At 52.3% G+C, this 19,842-nt stretch overlaps 1 protein-coding gene across 2 annotated transcripts in view; it reads left to right on the top strand.

Annotated features, from left to right (window-relative positions):
* LOC145537826 (pseudouridine-5'-phosphatase-like) overlaps positions 1 to 19,842 on the top strand; it is a 67,129-nt gene that overhangs the window by 33,619 nt on the left and 13,668 nt on the right. Inside the window, exons 3-7 of one of the 2 annotated variants that reach the window (XR_014076443.1) lie at positions 1,408 to 1,554; positions 2,414 to 2,476; positions 13,420 to 13,649; positions 16,141 to 16,464; positions 16,613 to 17,347. Coding sequence is in view for 1 of the 2 variants with exons in the window: in XM_081568725.1 (XP_081424851.1) it covers positions 13,420 to 13,649 (230 nt within the window). In the remaining variant the exon portion in view is untranslated. The remainder of the gene's footprint in view (positions 1 to 1,407; positions 1,555 to 2,413; positions 2,477 to 13,419; positions 13,650 to 16,140; positions 16,465 to 16,612; positions 17,348 to 19,842) is intronic. The other variant, XM_081568725.1, reaches the window with a different exon arrangement.

Here is a 19,842-nt window from a genome sequence, read left to right as displayed (position 1 = left end):
CTGTTTTCCTTGTCGGACGGCTTCTGATTACTGAATTAATCTCCGTAATACTTAGAGGTTTGAACAGACTTTGTTTTTGCTTTGATGTCGAGGGCTTGTATATTTCTAGCAATTCATCTGTTTCTTCCAGGCTATTCAGTGTGTTTGCTTACAGGTTTTCACATTATTCTCTTTGAATCCCTTGTATTTTTGTGCCATTGGTTTTAAAGTACTCGCTTTCATTTCTGATTGTATTTATGAGCCTGGTTTTGTTTTTTGTTTTTTCTTTGCTAATCCAGCTAAGTCTATATCATTCATACTTGACATGGAGTCTCTTTCATTGTTTAACATACAAAGCGCCCTTTATGGTTTAGGCACGCAAATATCTTTTCTTCTTTATCCACCCAAGCCTTTCAAGTGGTTTTCCTTCCAGATTTTTTGTGTGTGTTTGTTTGTTTGTTTTCTAAGATATACTTGAGACATGGTGGTAGTGGTATAGTTGCTAAGTTGTATCTGACTCTTGGATAACCCCATGGCTTATAACCCACCAGGCTCCTCTGTCGATGGGCCTTCCCAGGCAGGAACGCTGGAGTGGGTTGTCATTTCCTTGTCCAGGGGACCTTCCCAACCCAGGGATCCAATCCATGACTCCTCCTTGGCAGGCAGATTCTTTCCCGCTGAGCCACCAGGGAAGCCCATACTTGAGATACTCTACTCTAATTCCAAGAAGATGATGTGTTATCCAGCTAGCCTGGTAGTTTGGCTGAAGTGCCAATGCGTCTATATTACGAAGTCTGCTTGGTGATCCAGTCCGTGTAGTGCCCTCCTCTTGGCTTTGCCAGTGGCCAGGTGTCATTTAAATGATACCTAATCCTGGGTAATCACTGAAGAGAACTGAATCCCAAAACCAGCTCCACCATGGAAGTGAGACAAGAACTCGTTCTTCCTGGACAGTGTAGTCCTGCTGAACTCGCCCGCAAGACCCTTCTTTGTCTCTGCATGTATCACATGCCAGTCACAGGCACAGTAAGGACAGAGATCTAGCTTCTGCTCAGAAAGATGTGCTTTACCCCAGAGTTCCCATCTGTGCCGCCTTCCCGCCATCACCTCTTTTATGTGAGCCAAAGCTGAGTTCCGCCGGAAAGGCAACCTCCCGGCCCTGGAGTCCAGGAGGCGGTGAGTGTAGCCAGGAAAAGTGACCACTGCCCCCTTTCTAGATCCGGGTGTGCCTCTTGTCCACTTGCCTCTTTGTTTCTGTCACGCAGCTGAGGATGAGAGAGTTGGGCCCTTGTCTTCCATCTCTTTTCCTTCTGCAGCTGTTTTCTGGTGGGGCATTTTCGGTTATGGGGAGGCACCTTGCGCCCATTAGAGAAAGGAGCCTGTCTGTAGAGAGAGTGTATTATGAATTCCGTATCCTTCACTTTGGAGATGACAATGGCAAACCCACCCCAGCATCCTTGCCTGGAGAATCCCCACGGACAGGCGGGCTGTAGTCCCCGGGGTCGCAGAGAGTCGGACACGACTGAGCAAGTGACACGCACGTCCTTCGTCCTGACGACGCAGCTCTGCCTTCAGGTGAGCGCTGTGGGCCCAGCAGGTCCTTCGTGCGGCGGGAGGGCAGGTTGCCGGGGAAACAGGCCCGGCTATAGCGATGCGGGAGCCCTGCCTGGGCCCGTCACCTGGGTGACTGGCCCCTGATTGTGAGGTGGGGGGCGTCTCTCTCTGGGTCCCGCCACACGGAGGATGGGGCTGGCCAGCGCGGCTTGGAGGCGAGGCACGAGTGACTGGATTACCTTCCCATGAGCTGTGGACACCTCTCTTTAAAACGGGCCTCCCTTTCTAGGAGGGAAGTAAAGTTTTTTTTAAGCTTTTTATTTTATATTGAGGTGTAGCTGATTAACAACGTTGTGATAGTTTCAGGTGGACAGCAGAGGGACTCAGCCGTATATATAGATCTATTCTCTCCCAAACTCCCCTCCCATCAGGCTGCCACATGACCTTGAGCAGAGTTCCCTGTGCTGGACAGCAGGTCCTTGCTGGTTCTCCATGTTAAATACAGCAGTGTGTCCATGTCCATCCCAGACTCCCTAACTGTCCCTTCCTGCCATCAAGATGGAAGTACTTTTGTCCAGTATGTCCTATAAGCATTTACCACATCCCTTAGTGATGAAATATAGAATGTAAGTCAGCCAAGGGTCTAATTATTTTCTGAGAATAGACATCTTCTTAACTGTGGCCAAAGTTTTTGACCGAAAAAAAAAAAGAAATACTGAAATGTGTGTGGTTTTACAGAGGAAAAATTTTGACATGAGATGTAAGGAAACCATCAGAACAGTGTTGCCCGTGAAGGGTGCTGGTAACCTCCAGTGTATTTTTTTTTTTAATGATTGTTTTTTAATTTAAAAAATTACCTCTTTTGTTTTGGCTCCGCTAGGTCTTCGTTGCTGTGTGTGGGCTTTGTCTAGCGCAGGCGAGCAGAGGCTACTGATTGTGATGGGTGAGATTCTTACTGCGGTGTGGCTTCTCTTGTTGAGAACGAGCTCTACGGCTTAGTTGTCCCACAGCCTGTGGGGTCTTTGTTCCCCAGCCAGGGATGGAACCCCTGACCCCTGCGTTGGCGGGTGGGTTTGTCAACCCTGGACCACGAGGAAAGTCCACCTCCACCGTATTCTGGAGCAGATGGCTTCAGTCACCGATTCTTGGAGATGTATGACAGTAATGTGTTTTGGCATCATTTAAGCAGGAGTAAGTTGGTTTGGAAGGCCAGTAATAAAGTCGGTGGCTTTTAGTGGTGTGAAATCCCCGAGAAGGTCTCCTGTTGCTGTGGCTCTCTGCTTTTCCTGCTCTTTTTCTCTGGGGGTGCGGTGGGAGTGGGGATTTCCCACGGAGAAGCCCAGGAGGTGACATCAGGGCCCGTGGAGGGGACTGGGACAAGTCCCCCCCCAGGACTGCAGGCCTGTGTGCCCTGCCCTGTGAGATGGGCCCCTCGGGAGCGCAGGTCCACCTCCACTGTGGAGTGTTGCCGGGGTATTGCCCGTGGGGACAGGTCCCAGGTGGAGATGAGTCTGACCCGGGCCGGTCCTCGCCAGGGCTTGGAAGTCACTCACGCCAGGACAGGCTCGGAATCCACTCACTCCTCTCCGGGAGAGCCCTGAAGACTACAGCGCAGCCACCCGGCGGGCACCAGTTTCCCTGGGGGGCGCCCTGGGCCCAGTCCCCCCAAGCCCGTTTCTTCCTTGCCGGGCGCCTGGGCCTGTGCAAGCACGTCTGTTTCCACCGTCCGTTCTCCTTTGTTCTTCACTCGTCTTATGCCTTTAGCCCCCCATGGCCATCAGCAGACGCGACCTCCTCCCACCACCTGCTTTGTGAATACACCTTCCACCGTCCTGGCAAGAAGGCACTTACTTTTTCAGGCTTCCTCTGTAACTTTCCTCTTCCTTTCAGTTCAGTTCAGTCCAGTCACTCAGTCGTGTCCGACTCTTTGTGACCCCACGAACTGCAGCACACCAGGCTTCCCTGTCCTCCACCAGCTCCCAGAGTTTGCTCAAACTCAGGTCCATGGAGTCGGTGATGTCATCCAACCATCTCATCCTCTGTCGTCCCCTTCTCCTCCCGCCTCCAATCTTTCCCAGCATCAGAGTCTTTGCCAGTGTGTCAGTACTTCGCATCAGGGGGCCAAAATATGTATCTCCATTTAACTGAAAATCCACAATGGCATATAGTTTCGTGTCAAAAAGAGAAATTCAGAGAAGAGCGGCTGGAGGGATATGGAAGAAAATAAAGCAGATCATGCTTGGAGCACTGGCAGGCTTGTGAAGGAGAAGGAAGGGGGCCTTGAACATGGAGTAAACTGCAGAGACCACGTGAGCTGGGGTGGGTGAATGGGGAGGGGACAGTCATTCCAGATGGAAAAGACTGTTTGTGGAGGACTCAAGTCAGGAATTGAACACGCTTTTGGAAAAGCTGGAAGCTCAACCTTTTATTGTTGAGAAATGACCAAGAACTTGGACTCAGTTAGGTCTTCAGTCTTGAGCTAATCTGTCTACTGCTTCTAGAACCAGAGGGAGTTTTGAAGAAAAGGTGTGTACCAGAGGGAAAGTGATGCTATGGGGAATTCCTCAGGGTTTATGGCCCGTGATGACACCAGCAGGAGAGACACGGGCTGGAGGAGGACCAGGATCTGAGGACTTGACCTGAGGTGGAGTCAGGGGTCGGAGTGGACCACCTTCCCGTGCGGGGTGATACTGTGACACGATGCCGGCCAGAGTTAACATTCTCCTGCCCGGGAAGCCAGGACCGAACCTGAAGTTTCAAGGGGCGCTGTTACTTGTAAGCACTGAGGCTGTGGAATTGCAAAGGTAAAAAGACTCCAGCAGACATTTAGAGGCAGAAGGTGCAAGTCTCAGGATGCATGTAGCTTTTCACATGGCAACACTTATCAGGACGGTATTAAGTAAGGACATGGTGTAGTAGTGTAGAATAGTGTGAGAGTGTTGAGTCGTTCAGTCGTGTCCGACTCTCTGCGACCTCATGCACTGTAGCCCCACCAGCCTCCTCTGTCCATGGGATTCTCCAGGCAAGAATACTAGAGTCGGTCGCCGTGCCCTCCTCCAGGGAATCTTTCCGACGCAGGGATCGAACCAGTGTCTCTTATGTCTCCTGCACTGGCAGGCGGGTTCTTAACCATCTGAGCCACCTGGGAAGCCCACAGACATAGTAACAAGCTATAGTCATGATGCCATGCTCCAAGTTATTTATTTATTTATTTGATATTAAAAAAACCTTTTTATTATTTTTATTTTTGTAATTGGAAGAAATTGATCCTTCAGAATATTTTAATTGCAAAATGACACCGTGTCTCACAGCAAAATGCATGGAGTGAAAACTGAGAGGCCCTGTAACTAGTTCTCCCTGGAGTCACCAATAGTGGTGAACTAGTGAAAGTCGCTCACTCGTGTCCGACTCTTTGTTAAACCACACTCTATACAGTCCATGGAATTCTCCAGACCGGAATACTGGAGTGGGTAGCCGTTCCCTTTTCCAGGGGATCTTCCCATCCAGGGATCAAACCCAGGTCTCCCGCATTGCAGGCAGATTCTTGACCAGCTGAACCGCAAGGGAAGCCCCATTACTTACTGTTTAACGGGGATTTCCAGGTGGTGATAGTGGTAAAGAACCTGTCTGCCAGTACAGGAGACTTAAGAGACGGGGGTTTGATCCCTGGGTCGAGCCCCTGGAGGAGGAAATGGCAACTCAGTCCAGTATTCTTGCCTGGAGAATCCCACGGACAGAGGAGCCTGGTTGGCTATACTCCACAGGGTTGCAAAAAGTCGGACACAACTTAATTGGCTTAGCACGCACACACTGTTTAACTAGCCATTCAGGGTGCCTCCTTCCAGAACATTTCTTAGTATACCTCTGTGATGCATGTACAAACACACACAAACACACACACACACACATGCATCCCTTTAAAAAATTCACCAACATTCAAAGCAAGTAAACACTTGATGCATAGAATGAAAATCCTGAAATATTTAAATTACATTGCTTGGCAATTTTTATAGGAAGAGACAGGTGTTAAGCAAGTGAGAACTTTTTTGTTTTTTTGGCTTGTGTATGAGGTGAGTCTCCTTTATGAGCCTAAGGAGCGTCAGGGACTAGCCGAGTGTCAGGTCCTCCGTGTCCTCTGTGTGTTACATGTGCCTGCGTGTCAGCCTTGGGTCATTTTAGCACCTGCATTTTGCAGGTGATGCTGTATAGTCCTGCGAGGTTTAAGCAAGCTGCCCAGAGACGCTCAGAGCTGGGCTCTGACTGGCAGGGGCTCCAGTGTGCAGAGCTGCCCTGTTTCCAGGGCAGAATTTGGAGAACAGGCCCGTCAAAGACAGTGACGACTCGTAGGAAGAGCCCCTTTCCAGGCTGCACCACGCCCTGAAGCGTGAAACTTCCACCCGCCCTACTCTTGAGGAGGGCTTCCCTGGTGGCTCAGATGGTAAATGATCCTGCCTGCAATGCGGGATCCCTGGGTCAGAAAGATCCATCCTTGAGGTGGTGCCAGTGATGAAGAACCCCCCTGCCATTGCAGGAGGTGAAAGAGACTCAGGTTCGATCCCTGGATTAGGAAAATCCCCTGGAGGAGGAAATGGCAACCCAGCCCAGTATTCTTGCCTGGAGAATCCCAGGGACAGAGGAGCCTGGCAGGCTACAGTCCATGGGGTCACAAAGAGTCAGACACCACACTTGAAAGGAGGGTGGCCCTCAGGGTGAGTCAACAGAAGGTTATCCCCTTTATCTGCCCCGGAATGTGAGGTCGTAGCCTGTGGTCATGCCATTCCAGGATTAGGCTGGTTAGAAATCCGCAGTGACATTAAAATGCAGAAATGCAGGCATCGCTCAGGGTCAGAGGTGTCAGTGTAACAGTTCGAATGTTGTTTTGGGGGAGCCCCGAAGAGCTCGGTACCATAGCGCTTTCTGTCTCAGCACAGAGAGGAATTCAGAGAGAGCACGGTGGTAGATAAGACCTGGTGAATTAGAACAAGACGCCTGTGAGGCTTACAAGCAGGTGGACAAGACTTGCCGTGCCCCGAGAAGTTGGCGGGCCACAGTTATATAATCCAAAGAAAAGTGGGGAGGAGGAGAAGGCCACCTTTTCCCTCCTTCTTGAGTAGATGTCACGCTTCCATCATCAGCTCCTCCTCCGGGTTGGGCAGGGGAGTTTTCTTGTCTTGCCTGGTCGAGCTATTCCACAAGGTATTGTTTTTTCATGTGTGCAGAGCATGGCTAAGTCACTGAGCTCGCTGGCCAGGATGTGGGTCCCATGCCACCATCCTTCTATGGTTTGGGGGCAAGTCTCCTGCTTCGGTCGCATGCTTTTGCTGCTAAACTCCAATCCTTTGGCCACCTGATGTGAAGAGCTTACTTATGGAAAAGACCCCGATGCTGGGAAAGATTGAAGGCGGGAGGAAAAGGGGATGACAGAGGGTGACAGTCAGACACGACGGAGTGGCTGAACTGAATGAAGCCTGCTTGGTTTTGTGGTTAAGCAGCTTTCCTTTGTTGCGTGATCATTTAACTTACGGGGTCTCCCATATTTTTCCTGCTTCCAGTCCCCTCATGGGGCTGTCTGATCGCCTGCTTTGTCCCTTCACTCTGTCCCTGTCATCAGGAGCCCTGCTCTGAGAACCTGCTCCTGTAGGTTGCAGCCCCTTCACACCTCCTGGCCGACATTCCAGCAGAGAGACTGGTCTTGGGGTCCAAGGTGGCAGCTGGAGATTCCGGGGGCTTCTCCCTACCGCCGCCGAGAGCCATTGGTCTAGTGTTGTTCCTGTGTGTGTCCGTGTGTCTCCTTTTTCCTGAGCTCTGTGGTTGATGGCTAACGGTTTGTCAAAGTGTTGCCAGCACACGTTCGTATTTGCAGTCATGAGCTATGATCTCTTCTCATAATCACGGCACCCTGTTTCTAGTCTCCACCATGAGCTCTCCTACCTTGGGTCCATTTCCATCAGCTGTGGCCGATGAACCAAATGACCACAGACAGCAGAAATTTATGCAGGCACAGTCCTGGAGACTGGAAGGCTGAGGTCAAGGTGTGGGCAGGACCGCAGTCCCTCCAGAGACTCCAGGGAGGGTCCTCCCCTCCCCTTCCAGCTTCTGGGGACTCCAGGTGTCCGTCCCTGGGCTGGTGGCCGCCTCCCTCCCGTCTCCGCCTCCGTCTCCACGGGGCTTCTTCTCTGTGTTCGTGTCTCTCCTCTTCTGTGTCTTATAGGGGCCATATCATGGGATTTAGGGCCATCCTCATCCAAATGGCCTCATTTCAGAATCCTTTACTTCCCATCTGCAGAGATCTTGTTTTCAAGTAGAGTCCTGTTCTGAGGTCAAGGGGTCCCAGGGCTGAGATCCCTCCAGAGGCTCCAGGGGAGGGTCCTCCCCGCCTCTTCCAGCTTCTTGGGGCTCCAGGCGTTGATCCTTGGGCTGGTGGCCGCCTCCCACTGTCTTCACGTGGCTTCTCCTCTGTGCCCCTTGCCCCTTTTCCTCTTGTGAGGACACCAGTTACTAAGGGCCCCAGTTGCTGTGTTAGGAACATCTGAGTTCATATAGTTGAAGTCCTGACCCACAGTGTTACTGCATTTGGAGGTGACCCAGTAGCAGGGTGGTGAGTTCATGCGGGTGGCACCCCAGGAATGGGATTAGCGCCCTTATGCGAGAGGCCCCACAGAGCTCGCTCACCCCCCACTCCCCCACATCAGGACATGGGTAGGTAGCCGTGAGCCAGGAAGAGGGCCCGCTCAGGAGACACTGGGTATGCGGGCACCTTGGTCTTGATCGCAGCCTGCAGACCTGTGAGAAACAGATTTCCATGTTTATACACCAGCCAGGCCGGTGGGGCTGCATGACAACAGCTGAAACAGAGGAAGGCAAATGTCCCTGGGTTGAGCGTGCCTGTGTGCGTTGCTCAGGCGCGTATGGTTCTCTTTTTTTGAACCCCATGGACCGTAGCCCTCCAGGCTCCTCTGTCTATGGGATTCTCCAGGCAGGAATACTAGAGCGGGTTGGCATTTCCTTCTCCAGGGGAATCTTCCCGACCCAGAGATCCAACCTGAGCCTCCTGTGTCTCCTGTGTTGGCAGGCATATTCTTTACCGCCGAGCCAACTGGGAAGTCCCACTGGGTTTAGGGCTGACCCTAAAACCATGCTGATCTCATTCTGAAGGTCCTTCATCACCTCTACACAGACCCTTCTCCCAGGTCAGTTCATGTTCAGAAACCCAAGGGGTGAGGACCTTCACTCTGCTCAGACCCTCGTTGTCCCAGGTCAGCTCACAGTCAGAAACCCGAGGGGTGAGGACCTTCATCTCTGCTCAGACCCTCGTTGTCCCTGGTCAGTTCACAGTCAGAAGCATCAGGGGTGAGTACCTTCACCTCTGCTGAGACCCTAAATGTCCCAGGTCAGTTCATGTTCAGAAACCCTAGGGATGAGCATCTTCACCTCTGCTCAGACCATCATTGTTCCAGGTCAGCTCACGGTCAGAAACCCCAGGGGTGAGGACCTTCACCTCTGCTCAGACCCTCGTTGTCCCTGGTTAGTTCATGTTCAGAAACCCCAAGAGTGAGGAGCTTCACATCTGCTCATAGCCTTGTTGTCCCTGGTCAGTTCATGTTGAGAAACCGCAAGGCTGAGGAGCTTCACCTCTGCTCTGGCCGTCATTGTCCCAGGTCAGCTCACGGTCAGAAACACCAGTCGTGAGGACCTTCACCTCTCTTCACACCCTCATTGTCCCAGGTCAGTTCAGAAACTCCAGGGGTGAGGACCTTAACCTCTGCTCAGACCCTCATTGTCCCAGATCAGTTCATGTTCAGAATCCCCAGGGGACAGTATCTTCACCTCTGCTCAGACCCTTGTTGTCCCTGGTCAGTTCACGGTCAGAAGCATCAGACGTGAGGACCTTCACCTCTGCTCAGACCCTCATTGTTCCAGGTCAGCTCACGGTCAGAAACCCCAGGGGTGAGGACCTTCACCTCTGCTCCTACCGTCGTTGTCAACGATCAATTCACGGTCAGAACCATCATGGGTGAGGAAGTTCACCTCTGCTCACACCCTCATAGTCACAGGTCAGTTCATGTTCAGAAACCCCAGGGTGAGGACTTCATCTCTGCTCAGACCCTCGTTGTCCCTGCTCAGTTCATGGTCAGAAACCCCAGGGGTGAGGACCTTACCTCCCTTTCGGGGCCCACCACTGGACCCACCACCCTTGAAGGCATCCCCTGTGACCTGTGCCTCCCTGGTGCCAGCCTGTCACCTCCCTGGCAGTGGCACGGTCACTGTCTAGGAGAAATGGTTTCCCTTCCACACTTGGGCTGCGAGGACGAGGGACTGAGCCTCTTGTCCAGGAATGCTCCTGTTGGAGGTCTGGGTCTGGCAGACTGCACGCGGCGAACCCCGTGCCAGGGTGGTGTGGTGTCTGCTGTCCCCCGGGGTGGTTCTGTTAGCCGAGCCCCCACCCCACCGCCCTCCTGCACCTGCCCGCAGGACTCTAGACTCCACGGCTGCTCCGTGGGTCCCTGAGTGGTGTCTGCTCTCCCCCCAGGTGGTTCTGTCAGCTGATCCCCCTCCCCACCGCCCTCCTGCACCTGCCCGCAGGACTCTAGACTCCGTGCCTGCTCTGCGGGTCCCGAGAGGCCTGCCGAGCCCGTCCCTGAGTGGTGTCTCCCCCCGGGCCCTCTCCACTCCCAGCCACAGCATGTCTCTGGGTTCAGGTGAAGTGTCACAGAGGACGCCTGAGCTAGCCAGGGGACTGCTGGATGGAGCCACCCAGCACGTGAATTCCAGGGCAGCAGCTGAGAGAGAGATCCCGTGTCCCCCGGTCGCCCTTCTCTGCACGATTCCATGTTCAGACCCACTTTTGGGGCAGGCTCCGTGTCTGTCCTCACCAACCCAAGGCCTCCCGGATGAAGTCAGGCAGAAGCACTCACCTCTCAGTATCGCTGATCCTCCACACACTTCTTCTTTCCTCCCCTGTAGATCAGTCCTGGGAGTGCTCCTTCTTTGTAGCAAGAGTGATCTGCCTGTGCCCGGCCCTGAAACCCACTTGAGCACTCCGGGGCTCCCAGCTGTCTGCTGGCTGGGTTTCATTTATGCACCTAATTAACGAGCTTCTGTACAGGACAGAAGTTTCATCGTGTTTCTAGTCTTTTACGTTGCAGAGAGACTATGAAAAAGTCAGCGGACAGTATTGAAAAGACACCAGAGTTTTTGAAGGAATCGGGCAGTAGTATGTCACTATCAGGAGATTTGAATGACGGATGAGTAACCTGAATTTGATGGATTGCTGGCGACCATGGCTGCTAGCATCTCGTGGGGCCTTACCTTGCTATGTGAGCTTTTACAGGTGGGACCTTTTACAGGCGTTCCTTCACAGCGTCACCACCAGGAACGCTAATCATTGCTGTATCACAGGACAGAACCGAGCCCCAGAGACAGGGTCGACTTGCCAAGGGCTGTGGTCAGCCTCCCTGTCTCTGGGCTCACGTTTGTGTCCATCTCAGACATCTTCACGGAGCTTGTCTGATTTAAAGAGTCATTCCCGGACTCCCCTGAGGTCCCAGTGGTTGGGAATCCACCTTCCAGTACAGGAGCCACGGGTCTGCTCCCCGGTCTGGGAGGTAAGTTCCCATGTGCCCTGGGCCAGCTAAACCCGTGCATCGAGCTAGGGAGGAGGCCTGCCCACTGCAGTGGAGATCCTGCGCGCCGTGACCGAGACCCAGCACAGCCAAAGATAAATGTATCAATACAAGCAATAAATCGTAAAAAAAAAATTACCAGTCAGCCAAAAACTGTTTTTCATTCATCCCCCTATGGATAAAAATGTTGACTCTGTATTCCAATATAGGCTTGCTGGTGTGTATTTATTTTGGTATAGTAGTGCCCCGTTATGTTAGTGCCTTACAAAATATTCACAGAACTAGAAATATTTGAAGGATAAGCTAAAATGACATCGACTGTAGTTAAATTTTTATAATCAATAGCATCAGAGAACTCTTCCAGCAAAATTTTCTTTTTCCAGTAGGTTTTAGAGGAAGCATATATTTAAATATGCTCCAATATTTTTTAGTATGTTGGTTTATTATTGGGTCATACAATTTGAACCTTTTGTTTTAGATGCAAATCATGTTGATACTCAGCTTTAATCACCATATCCAGACCAAGGTGATTATTGGATGTATATTTGTTATAGGCATTCTTTCATCCTTTTAATTCAGCAGTTCCATGAAGGTTTTTATGGAAATTTGGCTAACGTAATCCTACATATTGGTCGTTAGTTGTGGCAAGATAATTAAATAGTGTGGCTTTTTAATATTTTCAAATAACAGGTTCCAACCCCATAGCAACTCTTCAAGTAGAACTCTTTCATAGTGATTGTAAGTTGGCTTCAGTGTGAGGTTAAGTGTATGTGTTCACAAGACATACGGATCTGCAGTTTTCTTGTATGCCTTTCTCCAGCTTCGGTATCAGAAAAGTCCCAGTCTCAAAAAAACGAGTTGGGAAATAAGTGTTCCCTGTGATTTTTCTGAGGTTTCTTTAGAATCGGCATTGTTTCTTCCTGGGATGTTTGGTAAGTTCCCCAGTGAGGGCGTGCGGCACTAGGTCTGGGACAGTTTTTAGCTACAGATACCAGTCTCTTTCCCACGGATCTAGGGCCAGTTATGTTATTGCTATGTTCCTGAGTGAGCTGTCCAAGAACTCTTCCAAAGAACTTCTTTCTCTTGGAAAGAACTTGTCCATTTCCAGTACGTTGTCAGTTTTATTGGCAGCTCCCCGGGTTTGCTCTGATAGGCGTAGAGCTTTAGTTGCTCCGTTGTGTACCACTCTTTGAGACCTCATGGACTGTGGCCCACCAGGCGATTCCTCTGTCCCTGGGGTTTCCCAGGCAAGAATACTGCAGTGCCTTGCCATTTGCCGCCTCCAGGTGATCTTCCCAACCCAGGGGTCGAACCAGCACCTCCCGTGTCTCCTGCATTGCAGGTGGATTCTTTTATTTATTTTTTTTAATTTATTATTTTTAATTGAAGGATAATTGCTTTACAACATTGTTTTCCTTCCCGCCATACATCAACATGAATCAGTCACAGCTGTGCCTGTGACTCCTCCCTCGTGAGCCCTCTGCCACTGCCCACCCTATCCCTCCCCTCCAGGTTGTCACAGAGCCCCAGGTTGAGTTTTGTGAGTCCTACAGCAAATTCCCCCTGGCTGTCTGTTTTACATATGGTAGTGTATGTATTTCCATGCTACTTTCTCCATTCATCTTACCCTCTCCTTTTCCCACCATGTCCACAAGTCCGTTCTCTATGTCTGCGTCTGCATTGCTGCCCTGCAAATAGGTTCATCAGTACCATTTTTCTAGATTCCATATATATGTGTTAATATACGATAATTGTTTTTCTCTTTCTGACTTCCTTTAGTCTGTGTAATAGGCTTTAGGTTCATCCACCTCATTAGAACTGACTCAAATGCGTTCCTTTTTATGGCTGAGTAATATTCCACTGTATACATGTACCACGACTTCTTTATCCATTCATCAGTGGATGGACATCTAGGTTGCTTCCACGTCCTAGCTGTTGTATGTAGATAGTGTTCACGTGGATTCTTGACCTGCTGAGCCATCAGGGAAGCCCTTGCTAAGTCAGGACTGGCAAGAAGAGTACCAGCCGCCCCAGTACAGCCTCCTCCGATCCTCTGGGAAAGGCCATCACCAAGCCCTGAACTGCTTTTCCACGTTGGTGTTGAGTGGAGATGTCCCTGTGCTGACATCCCCACCCCGTGAGGACAGCGATGAGATCAGACGAGGCTGCAGGCTGCGGGGGACCGGGCTGGCCCAGCGTCCCCCACCCCCACCCCAGGCCTGCCCACCCCCCCATCCTTGACGGTCCCCCTCCACTCCCCCAGGCGTGGAGAAGCTGATCCACCACCTGCGGAAGCACGACGTGCCGTGCGCCGTGGCCACCAGCTCGGGGACCGCGTCCTTCCAGCTGAAGACCAGCCGCCACCAGGACTTCTTCAGCCTCTTCCACCACGTGGTGCTGGGCGACGACCCCGAGGTGCGGAGCGGGAAGCCCGAGCCGGACATCTTCCTGGCCTGCGCGCGCCGCTTTTCTCCGGCTCCTCCCGCCGATAAGGTATGCGGCGCTACTGGGAACGGGGGAGACACCCGTTGTGGGTCGGGGGGCGCTCTGTGTCCACGCGGATGGCTGCTGCGCGGCCCCCGAGACTCACTCGAGGCGAGGGCACTGCGGGCAGCTGGAGGGCTGTGCCCGGGGAGGGCCCTTTGCTTCGTGGCGGGGAGCGCAGCTGTCCTGAGACGTCCGGCTGGAGAGACCCACCACCCAGAACCGCCCGGGGTGCCCGGTGTGTCCCGCAGCGCCTGGACCAGACCAAGCGCGGCCGACGGGCACTGTGCGGGGAAGAGGGGCCTTCGGTGACGCGGGACTCCAGCATCCTCGTTTGTGACGCGTAGACCCGGACGCGCACGCTCAGCGCCGCTCTGCGATTGTGACGTCAGTCAGCCACCCTCGCCGCCCCTCTGCCTGCGCACTTCTCGGTGATACTTCGTCACCGCCGAGCTGGTGCGCGAGAGGGCCCTTGGGTTTCACTGAGCGCTTGCCAGGCTTCTGTGTGTTTCTCCCGCTGGAAGAGGCCGCAGGGGGAGCTGCACCCTGCATCACGCAGGGTCCCCGGTGGGGAAGGGAGGGGGTGTCTGAGCCTGGGAGAGGCTGACAGTGAGCAGTGGTGCCTCGTGGCGCACCGGGGCTGCTGAGGTGCAGGGTGGAGCCTCGGCCGTCCACAGGTGCAGATTCCGGAGCATCCGGGGGCTTCTCTTGAGGGGTTGCTCCTGGTGACCTCGGGGTGTCCCCGCCAGATAGGGCGTGTATCCAGTGAGGGTGATGACGTTCCCGGCTGGTTCTTGGATCCTGGATCGGGTGCCTTGTGGGGAACCGATGCAAGGAAGAGTGTTTCCCTGGAACGTCTTCTCGCCGCTGTGGCCTCTCACTAACCAGCGAGCCGGGGATGGGAACCGCCCTAGTACAGCGGAAATCACAGCCTCGGGGGCCTTTATTCCAAAAGCAGCCTCCAGAAGCAGCTGAGATGGGGGAGCGTTCTTCAGTGACCTGCTTTTGGGGTTCAGGACCATTCAGCTTGTAAGGGCAATGTGCCTGATCTCAGACCCCTACTGGGCCTCCCACGATTCAATATACTTAGGACAGGAGCTCCCTGGAGTCAGTGCAGACCCCGGGTTAGGGTCTCAGCCCCCCGGGACGGCCCCCACGCCACACGCCAGCCACCAGCGGAGGCATCCCAGCCACTCACACTTCTCCCCAGCCGAGCGCAAGCTTGGGGATCCCACAGAGCCCCTACCTCGGCAGTCCTAATTCACTAGAATGACTCAGAACTCAAGGAAGACGCTGTGCTTGCCTTCACTGGTTTACCTTAAGAATGCAACTCAAGGAAACTCCCCTGGCAGCCCAGTGGCTAAGACTCCAGGCTCCCAGTGCAGGGGCCCTGGGTTCGATCCCTGGTCAGGGAACTAGATCCCACATAGCCGTCATTAGGAGTCTGCATGCCTTAGCTAAAGAGTGAAGCTTCTGCCTGCCACAGCTAAGACGTAGTGCAGCCAAATACATGTATATAAATACAAGCCAGGAACCCTGCAGCAGAAGAGCTGTGTGGGGTGTGGGGTGGGTGGGTGGCTGGGCTGCTGGAGCGCTCAGGCCCACTCGGGTGCACCAGCCTCCTGCACCCGCCTGTCTTCAGCAGCGCCAGGGGCCTCCTTGTTTTCCAAGGGTCTTTGTGGAGGCTCCATTGCCGTCGGTTAATTCACTGGCCGTTGGTAAATAAATGCATCCTTCGCTGGCCCTGGAGATGAGGGGGTGGGGTAGAAGTGGCACCCCTCCAATCACGCCTTGGGGTGGGGCACAACCAGGAGCCCATCAACACACCCCCACGCCCCGCATCGTGAATCCGTCCAGGGACCAGGACACTCAGGCATGCTTGAAAGCGGACTATTATGGATGACCGAAAATGTGTTCACTGCCCAGGACGTGTCAAGGGTTTTAGGAGCTCTGGGCGGCAAAGTTGAAGTAGGGCTTCCCTGGTGACTCAGACGGTAAAGAACCTGCCTGCAGTGCAGGAGACCCCGGTTCGCTCCCTGGGTCGGGAAGATAATCCTGGAGAAGGGCATGGCTACCCCCTCCCCACTCCAGTATTCTGGCCTGAAAAATCCCATGGACAGAGAAGCCTGGCGGATACCAGAGGCAAAGACCTCTTTTTTTTTTTTTTTTTAATTACATTGCAGCCGTAAGCATTATTGAGTGTCACTGCGGGACAGTGATTCACATACAGGGCGAGTTCAACTTGGCAGTTGACGCGGCCCAGCCGCTAAGCCGCAGGGTCGGAGCTGAAGCCGCAGGGCTGGCGGGGCAGGGGCTAGGGGCCGTGCGGCTCTGCTTCTTACGTCAGGACGTGTGCGTGCCTGCGGGCCTGGCGTCCCGCTACACGTTCCACACAGATGGATTCTTTTCTCTAAGAACTTTACCACCACCCCCACTTAATGTCGATGCCTTCGGCTCATAAAGCGGCTTCTAGAAGGGCCACCTTCTCTGTGCGTTGCAGGTTGCTGTGGATCAACCTGGCGCAGTGAGGCACCCCCCGCCCCCCACCACCCCCAACCCCGGCAGACTGGTCCCTCCCCGGGTGGCTCCCAGCAGGACCACTATCTTCCAGCTCATCCTGGAGGCTGAGAGGAGAAGATGCTGGCCCGTCACCACCCCGATCGTGTGGCCGCGGTGGTCCAAGGAAGAGGCTCCTGCCTGCCTGCCTCCGCCTCCAAGCAGCCCTTCCTTCGCTGGGCACCCTGTTCATGCAAAGACGGTGTTTTCGGGCTTGCGAGTGTGTGCGCAAGCAGCATTTACGAGGAGACCACGTCGCTGTCTTTGTGTGAGGACATTTGTAGCGAAAGCGTGGACGGGGGGAGGTAGGGGCAAGGGTGGGGGGCTCCAGCCCGCAGGGCAGGAGTTTCCCTTGGTGAGGCGCCGGGCCGGAGCTCAAACGGCCTTGTTGCCGGCATTGACGGCGTTCCTTTCAGATGCGTCAAAGGAAGGTCAGCGAGCGCGTGGCCTGGGCGTAATCCAGCTCTTCCGGTGTTCCTCCGCCAGTTACCCCTGTTCCGCACCCACGTCTGTTCATGCAGGTGTTGGTCCTGCAGAGGGAAACCTCTCTTGTCCTGTTTCTTAGGCAAATATAGCTAAGGCGTTTGGGTTTTCCCCTGGTGATGTGCTTCTTGTGGTGAGAAGGCCCGTGTTGACGGGCTCCTGGTTGTGCCCCACCCCGCAGCCCAGTCATTCCGTACTTGAGTTTGTCTCCCGAATACAGGGGCTTCCCAGGTGGCCCAGAGGGAAGGAATCCGCCTGTCAGTGCAGGAAACGTAAGAGATGCAGGTTTGATCTCTGGGTGGGGAAGATCCCCCGGAGGAGGGCATGGCAACCCACTCCAGTGTTCTTGCCGAGGAAATCACGTGGCCAGAGGAGCCTGGCGGGCTGCAGTCCATGGGGTCGCAAAGGATCGGACATGACTGAGCATCTAAGCCGCTGAATCCAGGAAGCGGGTGCAGAGAGGCCCGTGGAGACACGACAGAGCTCCTGGGTCGCGTCCTGCTGCCCTGTCTCTGACGCAGCGCGGGCGCCAGCACACGGGCTGGCGAGCCTCAGAGCTCAAGGGCGTTCCACGCGATTGTTAAGTCCCTGCAGAGAGGCGCGGTGCCAGCGCGAATTTACGATGCTGTGCGCCTCACCGGATGAACTCGGTGCAGCAGTGCTAATGGGTAAGCAGTAAAGCACAGGTAGTGTAAAAGGGGGGTTTACGTTCAAGCACTGGTTACAGTCTTACTACGAGGAAACGCCTCACAGGGCTGGCGTTCATTATGTTTTCCCTGAAACTGTTTTCTCCCGGCTTGTCCGTGTATCATTCTTCTGTGCCTAAAATATGTAGTCATACCAGGTCCCTGTGGCATGTTCTGGGACCTTTTCCTGTACGCTCTTAAGTTCCGCATCAGGGGCGTGTCAGTTAAATGGACAGAAGATATCAGCAAGAGAAAATACAGGTTTCTCTTTGCATAACAACAAGGCACTGCACAGCAAATACGATTCAAGGAGACATTTAGAACCTGGGGTTTATATACCATTTTAATAGGGCTTGCGGAAAAAAAGAAGGGCGCTTCTGGGAGAACAGATATCTTTCAGGAACATAAATGGGCTCTTAGGAGAACAGATGGGAGATGCAGTAGTTGTATGGCAACGTCTGTTTGGGTGGTTTCTTACCCAGGTGCTGACCTGTGCAGACTTCCGTTTAGTCATAAAAGTCAACGTTCCTGGGTTGTGAAAATCCTAGGGAGAGGCTTTATGGCAGTTGAATTTTTTTGTCTTAATATATATATGTTTTATTGAGGTATAGTTGACATACAGTGTTCCAGCTGCACAGCGAGGTGATTCACTTATACATATACACATATATTATTTTTGAGGTTATTTTCCATTGCAGGTTATTATAAGGTATTGACTATAGTTTCCTGTGCTGTATAGCAAACCTTTGTTGCCTGTTGCATATGTATTTTTTTAAAAAATTAGAAACCTAGCATTCTATTCATACTGAGTCAAACAAATGGAATGGAAATGTCATTAATTTTTTAGTTAGGCAAAAATTCCCAAGTTTTCTGCAATATATGTTGGTTTATACACTGTTTTATTGTATTTATTGTATTATAATACACTATTTATATATGTGTATACCAAAGCTTTTCTACTATCCTTGATAAAGACTTGAGAAAGAACATTAAAAAAAAAGATGGAGAAATTGGAAAACATAAACTAAATGAAATAGGAGCACTGAATGTGAAATAGAAAAAGTGAAACAAACTGGGTAAAAGTATAAGATCATCGTACAGTCCGGTTGTTTCCAAACGTGGCAGCTCACCAGAAACATATCTGGAGCTTTGGAGAAAAGCAAACAATACCTGGGCATGTGTATTTTTCAAGAAATTCCAATTTAATTCTGACAGGCACCTGGATTTTAAAAAGTGATTGCAGGTTTTTCTGTTAAATGGTTTTTTGTGATACAGTTTTGGTGATACAGAATCGTATTATTTTCCTGTTGACCGATGATGAGACACTGCTATTAACTGAGTAATAGTTATGTAATCACAATAGTGAAAGATGTTTATCAGTTTTCACAGTCCATAGCCAAACAAAAAAAAAAATAAAAGATCATTACAGTTGCAAGCCATAATGGGAACACGATTAACCTAGCAATGTAAAATAATTACATAACACTCTGGGGGGTCAAGCAGAGTGACGTAGAAAGAGGGAGCGCATACATGCGCTGGAGAAGCCCCTCAAGTGCAGTCAGTCAGCACCTTCGGTACCTTCCGAGCGCCCCTTCACCTCCACGGAATGCAACAGGCGAAACTGAAGTACCTGTTTCATCCGCCCAGCCAGTCCATGTCTTTTGGTTGGAGCGTAACTCAGTTGGTAAACAATCTGCCTGCAATGCAGGAGACCCTGGATCAATTCCTGGGTTGGGAAGATCTGCTGGAGATGGCATAGGCTACCTGCTCCAGCTTCCCTGGTGGCTCAGCTGGTAAAGAGTCCACCTGCAATGCGGGAGACCTGGGTTCGATCCCCGGGTTGGGAAGATCCCCCGGAGAAGGGAAAGGCTACCCATTCCAGTATTCTGGCCTGGAGAATTCCACGGACCGTATAGTCCATGGGGTTGCAAAGAGTCGGACAGGACTGAGCGACTTTCACTTTTCACTTGGTGCATTTAATTCATTTACACTTAAGGTAATACTGAAATATGTGATCCTGTTAGCATTTTCTTAGTTGTGTAGGGTTTATTTTCTGTAGGTTTTGTCTATGCAGGAAACACAAGAGAAGGAAGGGACCTACCGATTTCTAAAAATCTTTTGCGCTCGTGGCATGGGGTATGGGATGTTAGTTCCCCGACCAGCGATGGAACCTATGCTCCCTGCATCAGTGCCACTGCACCACTAGGGAAGTCTCGGTGGCAACTGAGTTTTTCAGGGAGCCTTTAAGGGCTTATTAAAGCCCATTCAGATGGTAAAGAATCTGCCTGCCATGCAGGAGACCCGGGTATGGTCCCTCCCGGTTGGGAAGATCCCCTGGAGGAGGCAAGGGCAACCCACTCTAGTATTCTTGCCTGGAGAACCCCATGGACAGAGGAGCCTGGCGGGCTGCAGTCCGTGGATTGCACAGAGCCGGACACAACTGCGCAAGTAACACGCTAACACAGGGAGCCTTTGCT

Source organism: Giraffa tippelskirchi, chromosome Y (assembly GCF_054371585.1).
Source record: "Giraffa tippelskirchi isolate mGirTip1 chromosome Y, T2T-mGirTip1v1.2.pri, whole genome shotgun sequence".
Lineage (NCBI taxonomy): Eukaryota > Metazoa > Chordata > Mammalia > Artiodactyla > Giraffidae > Giraffa > Giraffa tippelskirchi.
This window is presented reverse-complemented; position numbering and strand designations above follow the sequence as displayed.